General features: G+C 38.4%; 1 protein-coding gene across 1 annotated transcript in view; it reads right to left on the bottom strand.

The window, feature by feature from the left end:
* The window catches only part of LOC127415950 (CAD protein-like), a 39,183-nt gene that overhangs the window by 5,473 nt on the left and 17,024 nt on the right, over positions 1-16,686 (bottom strand). Inside the window, exons 17-37 of the mRNA XM_051654993.1 lie at positions 16,408-16,658; positions 14,644-14,890; positions 14,438-14,536; positions 13,671-13,895; positions 13,399-13,581; positions 11,737-11,955; positions 11,490-11,657; positions 9,758-9,940; positions 9,526-9,630; positions 8,834-9,076; positions 8,060-8,141; positions 7,736-7,902; positions 7,463-7,627; positions 7,215-7,346; positions 4,251-4,452; positions 3,918-4,108; positions 3,665-3,805; positions 2,453-2,536; positions 2,206-2,362; positions 1,277-1,437; positions 1,077-1,151 (exon numbers count right to left, since the gene is read on the bottom strand). Of these exons, the coding sequence (XP_051510953.1) occupies positions 1,077-1,151; positions 1,277-1,437; positions 2,206-2,362; positions 2,453-2,536; positions 3,665-3,805; positions 3,918-4,108; positions 4,251-4,452; positions 7,215-7,346; positions 7,463-7,627; positions 7,736-7,902; positions 8,060-8,141; positions 8,834-9,076; positions 9,526-9,630; positions 9,758-9,940; positions 11,490-11,657; positions 11,737-11,955; positions 13,399-13,581; positions 13,671-13,895; positions 14,438-14,536; positions 14,644-14,890; positions 16,408-16,658 (3,480 nt within the window). The remainder of the gene's footprint in view (positions 1-1,076; positions 1,152-1,276; positions 1,438-2,205; positions 2,363-2,452; positions 2,537-3,664; positions 3,806-3,917; positions 4,109-4,250; positions 4,453-7,214; positions 7,347-7,462; positions 7,628-7,735; positions 7,903-8,059; positions 8,142-8,833; positions 9,077-9,525; positions 9,631-9,757; positions 9,941-11,489; positions 11,658-11,736; positions 11,956-13,398; positions 13,582-13,670; positions 13,896-14,437; positions 14,537-14,643; positions 14,891-16,407; positions 16,659-16,686) is intronic.

Raw genomic sequence — 16,686 nt, 5'->3', positions numbered from 1 at the left:
TCGTTTTGATGCGTTTCCGGCAATGTGCACCGAGTTTTAAGAGCAGTACAAGTGCAACTTTTAAAAACCCATCACATTCTGCTGCTGCCACTGACTGGGAGAACACATGCTGTTCTGTGTGTCCTTGCAACAAACACAGAAGATGTGAGTTGTGAAGATCAGCGTCTCTGCTTTGGCCTGTTGAAGCACCCAGCATCACCATGGATTGTATTACGTTTGCGTTTTCAGAACATTTCAGAGTGTATTGTATGTTTTTTTGAGCTGATATCAGCGTGGATTGCTTGTGAACCAGTCACAATATGATTCAAGCTTTGTAAAGAAACTGTTATTGAATAAGCATTATTAAAGATGGGGCAGTTAAAAACTCTATTGGACCCGATGCAAAACCGTAAGTACAGTTTCATTCACGAATATTTCAAATGTCAAAACGGTTTAAAGTTAAGGTGCCACAATGTATTCGGATGCAATGTATTGGGTGTACGTTATTTATAAACCTTGAAATTTAATTTTATAATGTTGTGGAGCTTGTTGTTCATTTTCTTCTGATTGAGTTTCAAATATGGCTGAATTGGAGGGGGCTGCATGATGTTAACCAATCATAACAGATGGCATTTACATTGAAATCTTAAAGGGCCAGAGATCTTAAAACAGAGCGTTTCAGACAGAGGGCCAGAGACAGGGTAGAAAATGTATATATATATATATATATATATATATATATATATATATATATATATATATATAAATCTTTACTAACATTAAAAGTGGACCTCAGGGAAGATAAGGAGTATGTCATGTAAAAATAATGTAAATAGAATTAAAAATAAGTGTCGAATTCTACAAGGATCCAGATGCTTAGATTATGTAAATTATACTTAGCAAACGTAAACTCGAAATGCAATTAAGCAATTATGTTATAAATTAATTAATTGCAATTATGTAATAAACCAACTTCGGTGGTGGCTGCTTTATACAGTCATCCATGCTCGAAGACCATTTTGGACCCAGGAAAAACTGTATTAACTGAGATAAAATCTGCTCATTCTTCTGTGCAATTTTGGCTATGGCCAGGGTACCTTTAAAATGTCCAAGGGTCTTTCTTTCTGCACCTTGAGACGAAGTGTATGTGCCACATTGAACAAGTGAGACATCTGAAAGCCCAGCAAGACAAGGTGTTTAATTATTAGTGAGACAAATTAACTTCATAACTTTTGAAAAAAATACAACGCTATAATTTCTGGTATTAAAAAATCTAATAGATTAGGTGGCGTGTTACCTGTTCCTTGCTGAACTGCCACACAGACAGTACATGCTGGCCTACCAGTGGGTGCAGCAATGGGGAGGTCTGGGGGTGGGGCATGATCTGTCCAGCTTGAGGTGACAGGATCCTGGCCAGAGGAAGAGGGTGCATATATGCCTCCGCAGGGGGAGCCAATTCTGATAATGGAAGTAGTACAATCATAATCAGCACACAAAATATCACTGCCTTGTTTTAGTAAATTCCATTTTACACCAATGTACGGGACACAAGTTCACTGGAAACAGCCTGAATCAGAAGACATGGCACACAAACAAAGAATGGGTAATGGAGAAATAGACCAAAATGTTTTGATCCCACTGTAGCTCAATATACAAGCCCATGCTACAGACAGATTTGCAGAGTACCGCACATACAGTTGTTATTACGTAAAATTCATTTATGCAGCCTCGTTCCCAAAGAGTCAGTTTGTATGAGTGGTAGGAGGACACATTTTGCTATGGTTTCCAGGGTATACAGACTAACCCAGATCATTTCAAACAATACCTTTTAGCAACTACAAACCTGCATCGTACAGTGGTCTTAATGGTATCTCCTTCATGCCACAAAGTTTGAAGCAATCAATAAGTGATAACATACTCACAGCTATTAGAATAGCTAGAATTCCAAGATTTTAAGTTTGTAAAAAGTGTAATAGTAGTCTGGATAACCATTTATCTCATGCGCGTCCCATTAAAATCTTACACTTTTTATTTGGTGTGTATTGTCACAGTGGCTTGTATGCGTCCATATTTATTTATGTTGTATATATTGTTTTGTTTTTTGAATCCCTAGTTTAAAATACTTTACTAAAAACAAAAATGAAACATCATAGTAGTGTTTAATTTGGCACACAGCATGCACAAACTCAGATGGAATATGCAGAGCTATACTGCAGCCTACATTACCTGGAGTAAGACCGGGATCAGACGAGCGGTGGATACGAGGTGGGAGAATGAAGCGACCGTCCCCAGCTGACAGGCGTGGGCTTGGGGCGTGGCTACGGACCACATCAGCAGGTGCTGCCTGACAGAGGCACTCAGGAGTCTGTACCTCACTAACACGCTGTAAACAGCAACGTTAATCAGTATATTAGAGAGCTAGAGATAAAGTTTAGGGAGCTGATAATTATGGGGGTGTCTGTTAGCACATTACCCTAGGAGCATCCATCATTGTTGATCCTGCAGGGGCCACTGACCATGACTTTACATCCTGACCATAACCTGGAGCTACAAACACCTTATGAGAAAAATAAAATTATTAAAACAGAGAAATGTTGGAGCCACGGCCTAGCATTTGGAGCATGTGCTCCAGAAACCTTGAGCTCATGCGGGATTGTTTCTAGCCTGCACTGTGTCCCGATCACTTTCTGTCCAACCACGCCCCCAAATATTACTACATTTTAAAAATAATTTTGATTCAGACCGATTTGTGAACCGGTTCAACTGTTTTATTGAAACAAACCAACACAAAAGAACAATTTTCTCACCAAAGGAACATCACTATGGCTAGCGAGCACATTTTACGCTACACTAGAGCAATATCTAGCTGACAAAATATTTTTGAGTACAGCAAAACTAGAAAATGTATATTCACTATAACACATTTCCATGACTTTTCAGATCACTTTCATTTCATTAACTTTACCAAACATGGAAAACAATTTAAAGAAACAGTTCTCCCAAAAATGACCATTCTCTCATCATTTACTCACCCTTATGCAGTCTCAAACCTGATGACTTTCTTTTTTTCTGTAGAATACAAACAAAGATGGTGATATGATGTAAATATATCCATACAGTGCAAGTCAATGGGGTCCAATGCTTCCAAAGACAGTATCAATGGTAATCTATAAGACTCAAGTGATTTAATCCATGTCTTCTGAAGTGATATGATTTGCTTTGGGTGAGAACAGACCCAAATTTATACACAATAAATCATGCCATCGGCAGTCTCCAAGGATTTGAGCTCATGATTTGAAGCTCAATTACACTTGACGCATGCCAGAGCACTGACGTTTTGGTCTGTTCTCACCCAAAACCAACCGTATCACTTCAGAAGACATTGATTAAACCACATGCGTTGTATGGATTTCCTTTATGTCGTTTTTGGAGCTTGGAAGTGTTGGACCCCATTGACTTGCATTGTGTGTATTTATTCACATTTTTATCTCCTTTAAAACATCTTCATTTGTGTTCCGTAGAAGAAAGAAAGTCCAACGAAAGCATAAGAGAAAGTAAATAAAAGCATTATCATTTTCCTTAATATTTCCAGGTTTTCTATGACTCTGATTGACAGTCTGTGGATGAACTGATTATTTGAATATGAAAGAAAGAGAAACAATTGAACAGATAAGCATTACCACACCTGTCCATCAATATAGGCCACCTCTCCTCTCAGCACCACCCTCATGACTTTTCCCTTCACTTTCATGCCCTCAAAAGGAGTCCACTTTGACTTGGTGAACTGCATGTGCTTTGGAATCGTCCACTCTTGCTCCAAATCCACCTGTAAATTTGTGTGTCCAAAGCATTGTGTTCAAATTCAAAACATTCTTGACACTTCATGGATGATTTTATGTACAGCAATGTGATTTTTAACTTCTGCAACACTGAAATACCTCCACATAAGTGTCCTCTTGTGGAGGAAGACAGAATATTCTGCTGGGGTTCTCGTAGAGTCTCTTGATGATGTCATCGATGGTGAGGCGTCCATCGCTGACTGCAGTGAGTAGCAGAGGCAGCATGGTCTCCAGGCCTGGGTAACCTGGAGGTGGTTTCTTAGAGTTCTTCTCCTCTAATGAATGAGGAGCTGCAAAATCACAAAAGATTGCCAAATAAGACCAACAAGACTTGCCTAAGCAGCCTTGATCAACAGTTATACAGGAGTAAACATTGTCACATGGGAAAGTATAAAAAGTGAGTAACGGCATACAGTTTGAAACCAGTATTACCATGGTCTGTAGCAAAACAGTCAATGATATCTAGATTCTCCCACAATGCCTCCATATCCTCACGTGTACCCAGCATGGGCCGTACTTGTGCCCTGCCGTCCCCAAAGGTGGGAACATTATCTTCACACAGGAAGAGATGGTGAGGAGCCACTTCACACGTCACCTGGATCCCCTTTTGTTTAGCAGCACGAATGATCAAAATCTGAAAATCAAAGCATGGTAATTAGAAATGCATTACAAGAACATGTAAAGACACGTTAGACCATTTTTAACATCACTTTCTTGACTCATTTGATCTGACTGTTAAATTGTTAAGGTTATGCAAAATAACCCACTGATTCTTGAGATAAGGGACAAAACAAGTTTTAAACCTTAGTTTTAATTTTTTAATACTAAATTAATTTTAAATTGATATATTTGTAGACAAAGGTCTCAGCTAACAAACCATGTAAGGGGAGCATTTTATAAAAGGTTTCTTTCTGAAAACTCCATCAGACATACTAAATGTGCTATTTTAATTTGATCCATCCAACAAGAGTATAAAGTCTTTATCTAATTATGGTGTTCAGCAGAGGAGTTAAGTGATAAAATACATTCTATAATTTTTTTCTGTTTTCACACTATTCTGAAAATCCTGACGGAGTTGACAAAATGCAATATTTTTCCATCTTAACCATGTGTTGTACGCTGGAGCCATTTAGTTTTTTTTTTCCTTAGTTAAGCTGCCACTATAACCTAAACTAAAATTCTTAACAGAAATTATCATACATGGAATGACGCAGTTGACATGTTGAAGCTGTGACCGCAGAGACTTCATAATCAAATTTACCAAACCATGTGTCCTACTGTTGCATCCACCATGAGCAGGAAGTGGGAAAGGGTTACTCAGAGTTCTAGCTGACCATGACATTATCTGATTAATTCAGGGTTAAATAAAAATCTGACGGAGTTGACGCCAAGTGAGGACACAACTTTGATGGGCAGTTTTTTTTATGGAAAATATAATATTAAGTTTACTTAATGTATTGTTTGATATCTTCCAGATCCCTACCTTTCATTTGATACTCATATTTATGAATTTGTTGCATTTGTAATCACTTTGTTTGACAGTTTAACATTGTTAAGGTTGTTACATGTGCTTCCAAGTATAGAGGATGCATTTAAAAAAAATTGTAATTAAATTAAAAAATATAAGTAATAAATGCCCTGAGTATTCACATTTCCTTTAGACTTAACCTTTTCAGTATTATTATTACTATAAATGTCTTGATACTTAAAGGTGCAATATGTAACATTTTTTTTTGCCAATGTGTGAACGGCTTGTAACACAACTTAAATAATTAGCCCTTCCCGGACTTCTAGGTTGCCTATTAAAGCCTGTAGACTAATGGCTTTTGCCGAGAAAATCCAAAGGATGTGAAGTTTTGCGTGCTCCCAAGAGCCTTGCCTCAGTGCTTCCGCTATTTAACAGTGTCAACAGACAGTCTGCAACACTAGGTAACGTTATCTTAGAGATGGAATCCAGCAAACGGCCGGCTCCAGACACAACACCGACTCCTACACAAACTCTGAGTAAGCCAAAAAAAAAAAAAAAAAACATTTACTGACTCCCGTCTGGCTAAGCAGGAACGCGATCATGGTCGAGCGAAATCTAGAGTGAACATCGGCAGGACATTTGATTCCTGGAGGGACCTTCCTTCGGTTTTTGGGTTCAGAACCGACCCTGAATTGGCGTTCATCTTATTGGACAGGTAAGCTTACATAGCTGCAAAGCATGTGAAATATAGTGCCATAAGGATTGATCTGTGTAATTTTAGCTAACTTGACCTTGCCTGCTAACGCTGACGAATTGCAAGCTACCTGGCTTCGTAACTTTCAAATAATTTCAACGATCTTCTCTTTATACTAAAAGTCAGGTATGCTGATTCACAGTAACTGACATAATGTTAATCTGTAATTATTCAACAAGGTAAACTACAATAACACATGAAATTAATGCTTGACAATGTTCAAGATAATGCAAAAAGACCCATTCATTAGTGTAACGTAACTTGGTTATACAGAAAATATATACAATCTATTATTATAAAACAATAGCGCATCAATATATCAAAATGACAGTTGTGATGGAATCACATCAATACTGAATTGTGTCAACATATTTATAATGTACAGTCTATTTTATAAACAGCTTCTGTCATCATCCACCAAATTTAGCTAACAGCTACTGATAAAGCTGGCTAGCTAGCTAACGCCGACATAGGCTATCGTATAAATGCAGTCAATGTATCATGCAACGAAAAGTGATTACTTCAAACTACAGTCTCGCATAGTCAGACCTATATCCACACTTTCTTTTAGCCCTGTTCCAGCACTGGAGAGTCAAATATAATATATAGTCTCAAAGTTTGTAGTAAAACAATCATAACTAAGTAATTTTAATTATGCTAACTCATCTGTCATAATGATGCAGGTGAATCACATTCAGTCTCTTTGTTTTGGTCATGCTCGCTCGCGTCCCTATGGAGTGTGTGCGCGCGATCACAAGCAACAGGCTGCAGTTCACTTAACGGCCACAGGTGTCATTAATAACAAGGGTTTCTGAATGTTGCATACTGCACCTACTTAACAATTTTTTTTTTATGTAGGACATGTTTTGTACCTTCTCTCAAGAATCAGTGACCCGTTTTATTCCCAAGATCATAACAAGACACCACTTGCTGAATGCAACATGAGGTGATGTCACTAACATAATACGATGAAGTCGCACACATTTCAAACAGTGAAATAATGACTACCGTTACACATGCTAAATAGTAGGCAGTATACAGTATATACTGCACAGTATACATAAAGTTTTATGCTAGTATTCCATTTCAAACATAGCCTGACAGGAGCTTGACCATCAAGGTAAATGAAATCTAGCTGTTAGACTACCACATCCCAAATACTATGCATTCTTACCTCTTCTTTCTTGGCAACATGGCTGATATGAACAGGTCTCTGATACAGTTGTGCTACCATTAAGATTGCCGCCACCGTCTGTTTCTCCGCATGTGCCACAATGGGCAGATGCTTTGGCCACTTTTCAAAGTGCTGCAATGACACAGAACATCGGTTTGCTTTGTCACAATAGTAATGTAACCAAACTGTGAGACATATAATAATAACATTTGAAAGGGAACTAGAAACTCTGAAGACATGTTCCTTACCTCCATCCATTGAGAAACATTGTCCATTTTCAAAGTGGAAAAGGTTTCATTCAAGTACATCTTTAGGCCAGCCGTAGAGCTCGCTATGGATGGAAGAAGAGTGGCGTTTTCAGATGATGCTCCCACAAAGAGAGCATAATCACAGCGGCACCCAGCCTTGGCAAGCTACGCCAGTTCATGGGGGTGGGGGGAAACAAGAGAGATCATGTTTAACAACGTCTACCGTTTTTCATACTAATAACCAGAACAATCTGTAACTGGTGTTGATGTTACCTTCTGAGCCATGGCGAAAGAGGTGGGGTCAATGATGGCGGGGTTGGTGTTGGGCATGGCACACACCAAGGTGATTCCTCCAGCCAGGGCAGCAGCTGTGCCCGAGGAGAAATCCTCTTTATGGGTGGCACCGGGCTCCCGAAGGTGCACATGGATATCAATCAGACCTTTAGAAGTAGAAAATGACACCCTTTAATTATCATGTATGGTTTTAGGAAAAACATTGGCCCTATTTAACCATACATACACAGAAAGGATGCACTTCACTAACAGGTTAGCAGAGGACCGGACAGTATTTAAAAAAAAAGATGGGGCAGTACTCACCAGGCAAACGGATGAGTTTCTGTGAGGTCATGCTATCAACATGTGTCTTTACACGAGGAGCCTGACCAATCTGCCTCAGTGCCTGTCAACCCAACATACATTTCAATCTTACAATAAATCAGGTTTTTTATATATATATATATATATTATTATTATTATTATTATTTATTTTTTTTATTATTATTTTTCTTTTCTAATTTTATCCCCTTTTCTCCCCAATTTGGCATACCCAATTCCCACTACTTAGTAGGTCCTCGTGGAGACACGGGTGGCAGAGGACAAGTCTCAGTTGCCTCTGATTCTGAGACAGTCAATCCGCGCATCTTCTCACATGGCTCGTTGTGCATGACACAGCAGAGACTCACAGCATGTGGAGGCTCATGCTATTCTCCGCGATCCACGCACAACTTACCACGCGCCCCATTGAGAGCAAGTACCACTAATCATGACCACGAGGAGGTTACCCTATGTGACTCTACCCTCCCTAGCAACCAGGCCAATTTGGTTGCATAGGAGACCTGGCTGGAGTCACTCAGCACACCCTGGATTCGAACTTGCGACTCCAGGGGTGGTAGTCAGCGTCAATACTCGCTGAGCTACCCAGGCCCCTAATAAATCAGGTTATTAAATGCAGCAGAGCTACAGAATGCATAAACCCCTCAGATCCACCAACATTTTTTATTTTTTATCTACATTAGAGGATAATGGCTTTATCAATTTATTCAAGTAAAGTCTGTAAACTTCACTAACAAATCTTAGATCATCACTACTTACCTGAACAAAAAGCTTGGTGCATTTAATATCAGTGATTAGAGGAACAGAGTAGTCGATGGCCATTCGGCGCGTGCGGTAACCTTTGGTCATGAAGGAGGACAAGCGCCTTCCACCAGAACTCCTCATGGACAGATTGATGACCAAGTCAAAGTGGTTTTCCTCAAGATAGTCCATGATGTTTCTTTGCTTGTCTTTATTAGGACAGTCACTCTCCTCTTCAAAAGGCCAGTCCACTGCCATCACCTGCTCAGAGACAGATGAACAAGTAGAAATTACAAAACAGGAAATTTATCAGGTAGTTCATATCATCGCTCAGTTAGCTGTAAATGAAAATGCACCAGAAGTTAAATAAATGGTCTGATGGGTCTTAATAGCCTTAAACCTCGTTTAGCCAACTTGCTGTCTACTGTCTACATATGCAGCTACCTTCCAAACATCATGACTAAAATGATACCTGATAAGAGACTGACTGAAACCCTTTATAGGCAGCAACTCACACATAAAGCTCCACACATAAAGTGCACAACAGACTCGACTAACTATTCAAACAGAATTGGACATTAGAGCTTGCTAAGCTGATAAAACACTACTCTAATAAGCATAAAACACATAGCATGCAAATATTGAGTAAAAAAAAAGAAGTCAATTTTCAATTAGATTGAATAATTTTTATCGATACTTTTTGGATGTACCTTGACTCCATGTTCAGTGTAGAAGTCAGCAGTGCCCAGACTGGCATACAAGTTATAACCCAAACTCTCCAACGTCTGGACAGTGGGCAGCAGCTCACACTTATTCTGAAAAGAAATGAGCCACAGACTATTTTAATATATCAATTTCTTTCTTTTACAATCAAAAACATCTAACACCACAACTTTCAGTACAGTGAATCAAGTTAACTTTTTACTGGTCAGATCTTTATACCTTGTAGGTACCAATGGAGAGGAGAATATTCTCTTTAGGGAGTTTGAAGCCAGTGCTGAGCATTGCCTTTAGATAGGCCTCATATCTATTCTCTCCAAAGCAGGCCACCTCTCCAGTGCTGGTCATCTCAACACCTAGAACAACATCTGCTCCAGCCAACCGTGAGAAGGAGAACTGAGGAACCTGAGGGAGAAATAGTTAAAACATATGTAAACCTTGAAAGAGATAATTGTATCCAGTGTCCAAAATTAATGGTTGCCTTGTGACAAATGAAAGTAAAAATTGGCTTTGGTGAGTAAATAAAAGCAGTTACTTGGCTGATAACTCTAAAAAGGAACTGAAACATAATACATGGTTTAAGTTGAACCGTAAGAATGACAGTCTGTCCCTCTCTGATGTAAGGGACAGGAGTGATTTAAATCAAGGCACACAAACAGCCTACTAAAGCAAATATCTGTTACGACTCACATCTTCTTAAAAGGAATATTCCAGGTTCAAAATAAGTTAGGCTCAATCATCAGCACATGTGACATAATATTGATTACCAAAAAAATTAATTTTGACTTGCCCCTTTTCTTTATTAAAAAAAAAAAAAAAAAAAAAAAGAGCAAAAATCTGGGTTACAGTGAAGCACTTTCAATGAAAGGGGGCCAATTTTTAAACATTAAAATACTCACTTTTTCAAAAGTATGGCCACAAGACATAAACAATGTTTGTGTCAACATGATTTTAGTGTGATAAAAATCACTTACAAACCTTTTCTGTGTAACATTAAAGCCAATTTTACAACTTTGTTGCCATGACGATGTAATGTCAACAAACCCTAAAATAACTAAAAATTAAAACTGAAAAAACTTCACAGCTCAAACAATACACAAGTTTTAAGAAATAAGTGCTTTTATAAAATTATAAGCTTCACATTTCTGCATTTGAACCCTTCAAAAATTGGCCCCATTTACTTTCATTGTCAGTGCTTCCCTGTAACCTTGATTTTTGCTTTTTTTATAGAAAAGGAGGGATGATTCAAAATTTATTTTTATGGTAAACAATATTATGCAACAAATGCTGTGAATTGAGCTTAACTTGTATTAAACCCGGAATATTCCTTAAAGACTTTTATCCGAGTGGAAAAATTACCATCAGAAGCTTAGGTTGTCTAAAGTTTTTTTTTTCTCAGGAACTCCATGTGCCCTCACCATGTCCTCCATGTATTCCTCACAACAAAAATAAAGCCTTCTTTAATTTTCTCGAAAACTGTAAACACTTTGTCTCTGTAGCACTATAAAATTCCTGTGTTTGTTTAGCGTGACCTACTTAGACCTGCCCCAACAACATAACTTAACCAGTGGCATGAGTTGGGGGCAGGACTATCTGACGGTTTGAACAACGGCAGATGAGGGGCATATTCAGAAAGCCGTTTTGAAAACAGTTTATTTTTGCAATTGCGTTCGGTGGTGCTAGTGTCACAGAAATTCCATACTTCAGCTTTAAGAACAAAATCACGTTGTTTCATGACAAAAAGGACGAGGAATTGAGCATGTATATATACATTTTTTATAAAAATAGTACAAAATACAGTATCTTGTCCAGTACAGTCTCAATTCACTCATCACTGGCAGTGTGGCAAAACTAATTTTGAACCCTGGAAGCATCTCTTTATTTAAAAAAAATTATAATTAAATGAAAATAATAATAATTTAATTCAGAGGTCAGAGATTGTGAAGTTTGTTACCTTAACTCCTACAATTCCAGTTCCCCTCATCAACCCAACAGTCTCAACTTCCTCTCCCATTATGACTCTTGTTGCAAGGGCAACAAGATCAACACCAAGTGTTTTGGACACATACGGGAAGGAGCGCGAGACTCGTACGTTACATTCGATCACCTTAAGCTGGTCATCCTGATGATAAAGAAATATAATTTCGTTTCAGCAGCAAATATTGTGAAACGCAGTCATCCCAACTCATAAAGCCACAAACCTTGGCGATGAGCTGCAGGTTGAAGGGGCCAGTAACTTGAAGCTCCTGACCGATCGCATGGACAATCATCTTAATGCGTTCCATGGTCTTCTGATTGATGTCCTGAGGAGGAGTTACCAGTGTGGCATCTCCAGAATGCACCCCTGCATTCTCCACATGCTCTGACACTGCTATGGCGATTACCACTCCGTCACAGGCCACGGCGTCCACATCTATCTCCTTCCAGCCAAACATCACACCAATCAATACATTTTACAAATCAAAATGTAAAAAAAAAAGAAAAAAAAAAAGAAAAAAAAAAGATTGGTGCTTATCTGTGCAAAAAGGTCTTCTGGTTGGTTGCCAGGGCATTGCCATTTGGTTGCTATGGATCTCTGGTTGGTTGCCAGGGTATTGCCATATGGTTACTATGGATTTCTGGGTGGTGTCTAAGTGTTTGGCTAGGGTGTTCACATATCAAAATGAGCAATAGTACTAGTGATACTTGCCTTAGAAAGCACAACTAATAAAATAAGAATAGGTGAACAGCTTTATCCTGTTTACAAGCAAATGACTACAGCACAGTGTTGCAATTGTTCATTCTGTAGTGCATTATTCACCCAAATATGTAACAATCAAATCACTTACACAGCAGTGTTACTAAATATATACAGTATCTATTCCACAGTCAAATCAAGTTCTCATATGATCTTTCTCTTCCAACCTTACTTATTATATATAATACTGTTTGTTTTTATATATATCTTTTTATTTTTTGTGTAAAAACATTAAGCAAACACAATGCTTCTGGCATTAATGCACTGTCACTAGTTTAAGTGGTGAAAACCCCCTTTGGACTAGAGTGAGTGAATTTGTAATTTAACACCATGCCAGCTTCCATGGCTATTTTCATTGCGAAAAAACAACTTAAAATACTTTTCCGGGTACAATATTAAAAACCTATATAAGGTTTTTAAAATGCATTTTCGATAAAAATTCTAAAACTGATTCAGGGTAAAAGTAAAATATCTGTCTTTTTCCCACTACAATGTTGATTTCGTGTAGTTTGTTTGTTGCGCATTGATCCCATTCAGTTTGCCATTTGTTGATGGAGATTATGGTTGGTTTGAGGTCTGAAGGTGATATAGAGCATTTTTTAAGATCTATCGAGAGTGCTTCTTTAGCAGCAGAGTCTGCTTGTTCATTTCCTGGGATTCCATAATGGCCAGGTACCCAAGAAAAGTATATATTAAAATTCCAACTCCAGAGCTGACAGTTTGATTAAAATCTTTACAAGAGCTGGATGGTCATTTTTGAGTGATGCGAGAGCTTGAAGACATGATTTTTAATCTATTATTAAGAAATGCCTCTGTTGTGTGGTTTTAATGTAATCCAGAGCTAAGATGATATCATTGGCCTCTGCTGTAAAAATTGAGCTTTGACTAGTGCTCTTTATTCCACTTTTTTGGCGATTAATCCCAAAAGCAGCTGACACATGATCTCCAGACTTTGATCCCCTTTGGACTAGAAATGTTTCATTATGTGCCAACTTCTGTAACTCTACTATTTAGATTTAGAGTTGTGTAACCCTGTAATTATCTGCTTCTCTCATATATATCTGCATTTTTTAGCTGTTAACTCAAAACTGCCAGAGGGAGTGAGCCGTTTTAACATTAGAGATACCTTTGCCTCCTGAATGAATTTGGAGATGACAACAGGATGTTCCTTAGACAAGGCCACAGCACTGCACAGGAACTTCTCCAGGTCACTGTCAGAGTAAGCAACGTTCATAGCAGCTCCACTGAGAACATACGACGGCCTCACTAGGCAAGGATAACCGACCGTCTTACAGAAAACCATGGCAGACTACAACAGAGACAAGTCAAGAGTAATTTAACTACAGTTGTGTCCATGTTGGGTTTGTTTAAGATGAATCTACTAGCCTTGTTGGATACCTCAGTATCAGACAGCTCTTTCCACCGGGGCTGGCTGATTCCTATTGTGTCAAGCATCCTGGAGAATTTGAAGCGGTTCTCAGCAGAGTCGATACACTCAGGCGAGGTGCCCAGAATTCTGCACTGTTGACGGTGAAGCGACATGGCGATGTTGTTGGGCAGCTGCCCACCCATGGACAGAATCACTCCCTCTGGGTTCTCCATTTCATAAATGTCCATAACAACCTGGTTTTAAAGGCAAACAAAGTGTGTTAATTAATAATGAACAGGATTTTATCAACATTTAAGACTCAGACCAATGAACATGTAATGGATACAGTCAGCTGGTCATTACTGCATAATAACCCCCAACAAAGTGATCAGGACCCCAATGCAAAGTGGAGAAATCATGATACAAGAATGGGTTTATTTTGTGATCATGACCGGCTGACTGTATATTATCCCTCTAATTACATGGCTTGTAACCAAACAGATAAAAAATGAATATTAAATATTGATTTGAGTTGAAAAGATAGACACTGTGGAGTGATATGAGAGACCTGAAACTAGGACAGTTATTTAGGAAATATGGGACAACGGTCAATTATACAATTATTTGACTGCAGAATGCCATAATTGACCAACAAGAATGAATTATTCACGTTGTTGTATAGTAAGTCAAGTTATGATTGAATTAAATTCAACGTAGATATTTAGCATCATCGTCATTTTAAAGATGTATACAGATTAAAATCAAGCAATATGTCTGCCTAGATTTAATTCTTTACCTCAAAGGAGATTTCATCAAAGTAGAGTCTATCGCACATATCATAATCTGTGCTGACCGTTTCTGGGTTATAGTTCACCATAATGGTTTTGCATCCCATCTGTGAAGAGATAAGTTCACAAATACACACTGAAAAAACATTTCTTTTGAAAAATAAGGAGTAAGAAGTTAAATTAACAAATTTTCCTCTATAGGAAGACAGCTCACCTTCCTCAGTTCCATAATACATCCAACAGCACACCAATCAAACTCTACACTGCTTCCGATACGGTACACCCCAGAGCCGATCACCATGACATGGGGCTGCTCGAAGACCACGTCGCTTTCTGAGCCATGATAGGTCAGGTACAGGTAGTTAGTGTGAGCGGGCCACTCTGCAGCCACGGTGTCAATCTGTTTTACCACAGGAAGGATCTTCCAGTCACGTCTCAACTTCCTCACGACCAGTCCCGTGCTACAGGAGGGGACACAGGAAATGTATCAGAAATTAAAGGGGCAATATTTGTTTTTTTACAGGGGCATGTATGGGCATATTTTTTCCAACCATATAAAAACCCAGTGTGCCATCCATTTATATCAAATACTTAACTTAAATACATTCTTAATCAGAACAATTATATCTGTCACCTATAAAATCAAATGATCAGCAAATACAAAACTGACTATAAGCAATGCATAAGATATCACAATAAACACACTGCAAGGCTACATTTTAAATAAGTGGCCGTTCACGATGATCGATTATACAGCTTTCTGCTCTCTACCTCCACCATACATTTCATTACTCATTTAGATTTGTTTACCTCCAGTGTTTTCAGAGCTGATATCAGTATTTTATATTAGTGACACATTCGATAACAGTAGCCTCTGAGACAGCCTTAACATTTCTGAAAGCTAGGTCACTATATTTTCTGAAAAGCTCCTAAATTCATAACTAAATAGAATAGTAGAGTAGAGTAGAATATATGCAACTGAAAAAAAAAGAAAAAAAAAAAGGGCAAATTCATTACGAGTAATTTTTACAACCACATTTTAAATACCTGGGGCATTTTGTCACTTTTAGTGGCATTTTAACTCAGAGCCCTGGTTAAAGGAATTTACCAGGTTCAATACATGTTAATGGGATTAGTTTGCCCAAAAATTAAAACTGCTCATTTACTCACCCTCATGCCATTCCAGATGTGTGTGAATGGTGACCAGAAGTCAGATGGTCCAATAAGCACATAAAGACAATAGAAAAGTAATCCATAAGACTCCAGTGGTTAAATCCATAACTTCGGAAGCAATTTGAAACCGATCAATATTTAAGTCCTTTTTTATTGTAAACCTACACTTTCACATTCTGGTGTGTAAGTGACTTTCACTTTCACATTCAGCCACCTACTGGTCAGAGCTAGTCAAAGGTGAAGATTTAAAGAAAAAAGGATTTAAATATTGATCCGTTTCTCACCCACACCTATCATATCGCTTCTTTAGACATGTATTGAACCACTGGAGTCTTATGGATTACTTTTATAATGCCTTAATGTGATTTTTGGACCTTCCGAGTTCTGGTCACCATTCACTTGCATTCTGAGGACCAACAGAGCTGAGATATTCTTCTAAAAATCTTCATTTGTGAAGAGAGATTTTTTTTTTTGGGTGAACTATTCCTTTTAGCACAATCGACAGCCTCTCTGTACCCACAATTTTTTAAATAAAAAAAATTATCCCTTGTTTGTGGTAATCAACATTATGCCACAAATCCTAACCTTACCCTAATCCTAACCAAACCCTAACCTTAATTTGTATGAAACCTGGAAGGTTCCTTTAATGTCTGACCCTGGTGGCATTGCCCTGCCTAAGGAATAGTTTAGCACTTAAAATGCCCTTCAGCTTTTAACTACACCTTTTATGAAACAAAGTGCAAAAATATACATTTATATCAGTGGTACACTGTTGTGTAAGATCACCAACATTTAGCTTTTTTACCTTTGCACAGCTTGGGCAATCTGTTTGTCAGAGAAGCCCAGTTGCTTGGCTTTCCTCATCACCTCAGGTGGCATGGCACTCTCATCCTGCTTATATGTCTCCAGAAGCTTCTTGTGGTCTGTGATGTTCTTCATCTTGTGCAGAAACCAGTGGTCTATTTTGGTCAGCTCATAGAGCCGCTCGACTGCGTAGCCGGCATACAGGGCTGCAGCCAGAACAAAGATGCGCTTGTCTGTGGGCGTCTGTAACTCCTGAGAAACCAGACAAAACATTATCTTT

Source organism: Myxocyprinus asiaticus, chromosome 25 (genome assembly GCF_019703515.2).
Source record: "Myxocyprinus asiaticus isolate MX2 ecotype Aquarium Trade chromosome 25, UBuf_Myxa_2, whole genome shotgun sequence".
Taxonomy (NCBI): domain Eukaryota; kingdom Metazoa; phylum Chordata; class Actinopteri; order Cypriniformes; family Catostomidae; genus Myxocyprinus; species Myxocyprinus asiaticus.
This window is presented reverse-complemented; position numbering and strand designations above follow the sequence as displayed.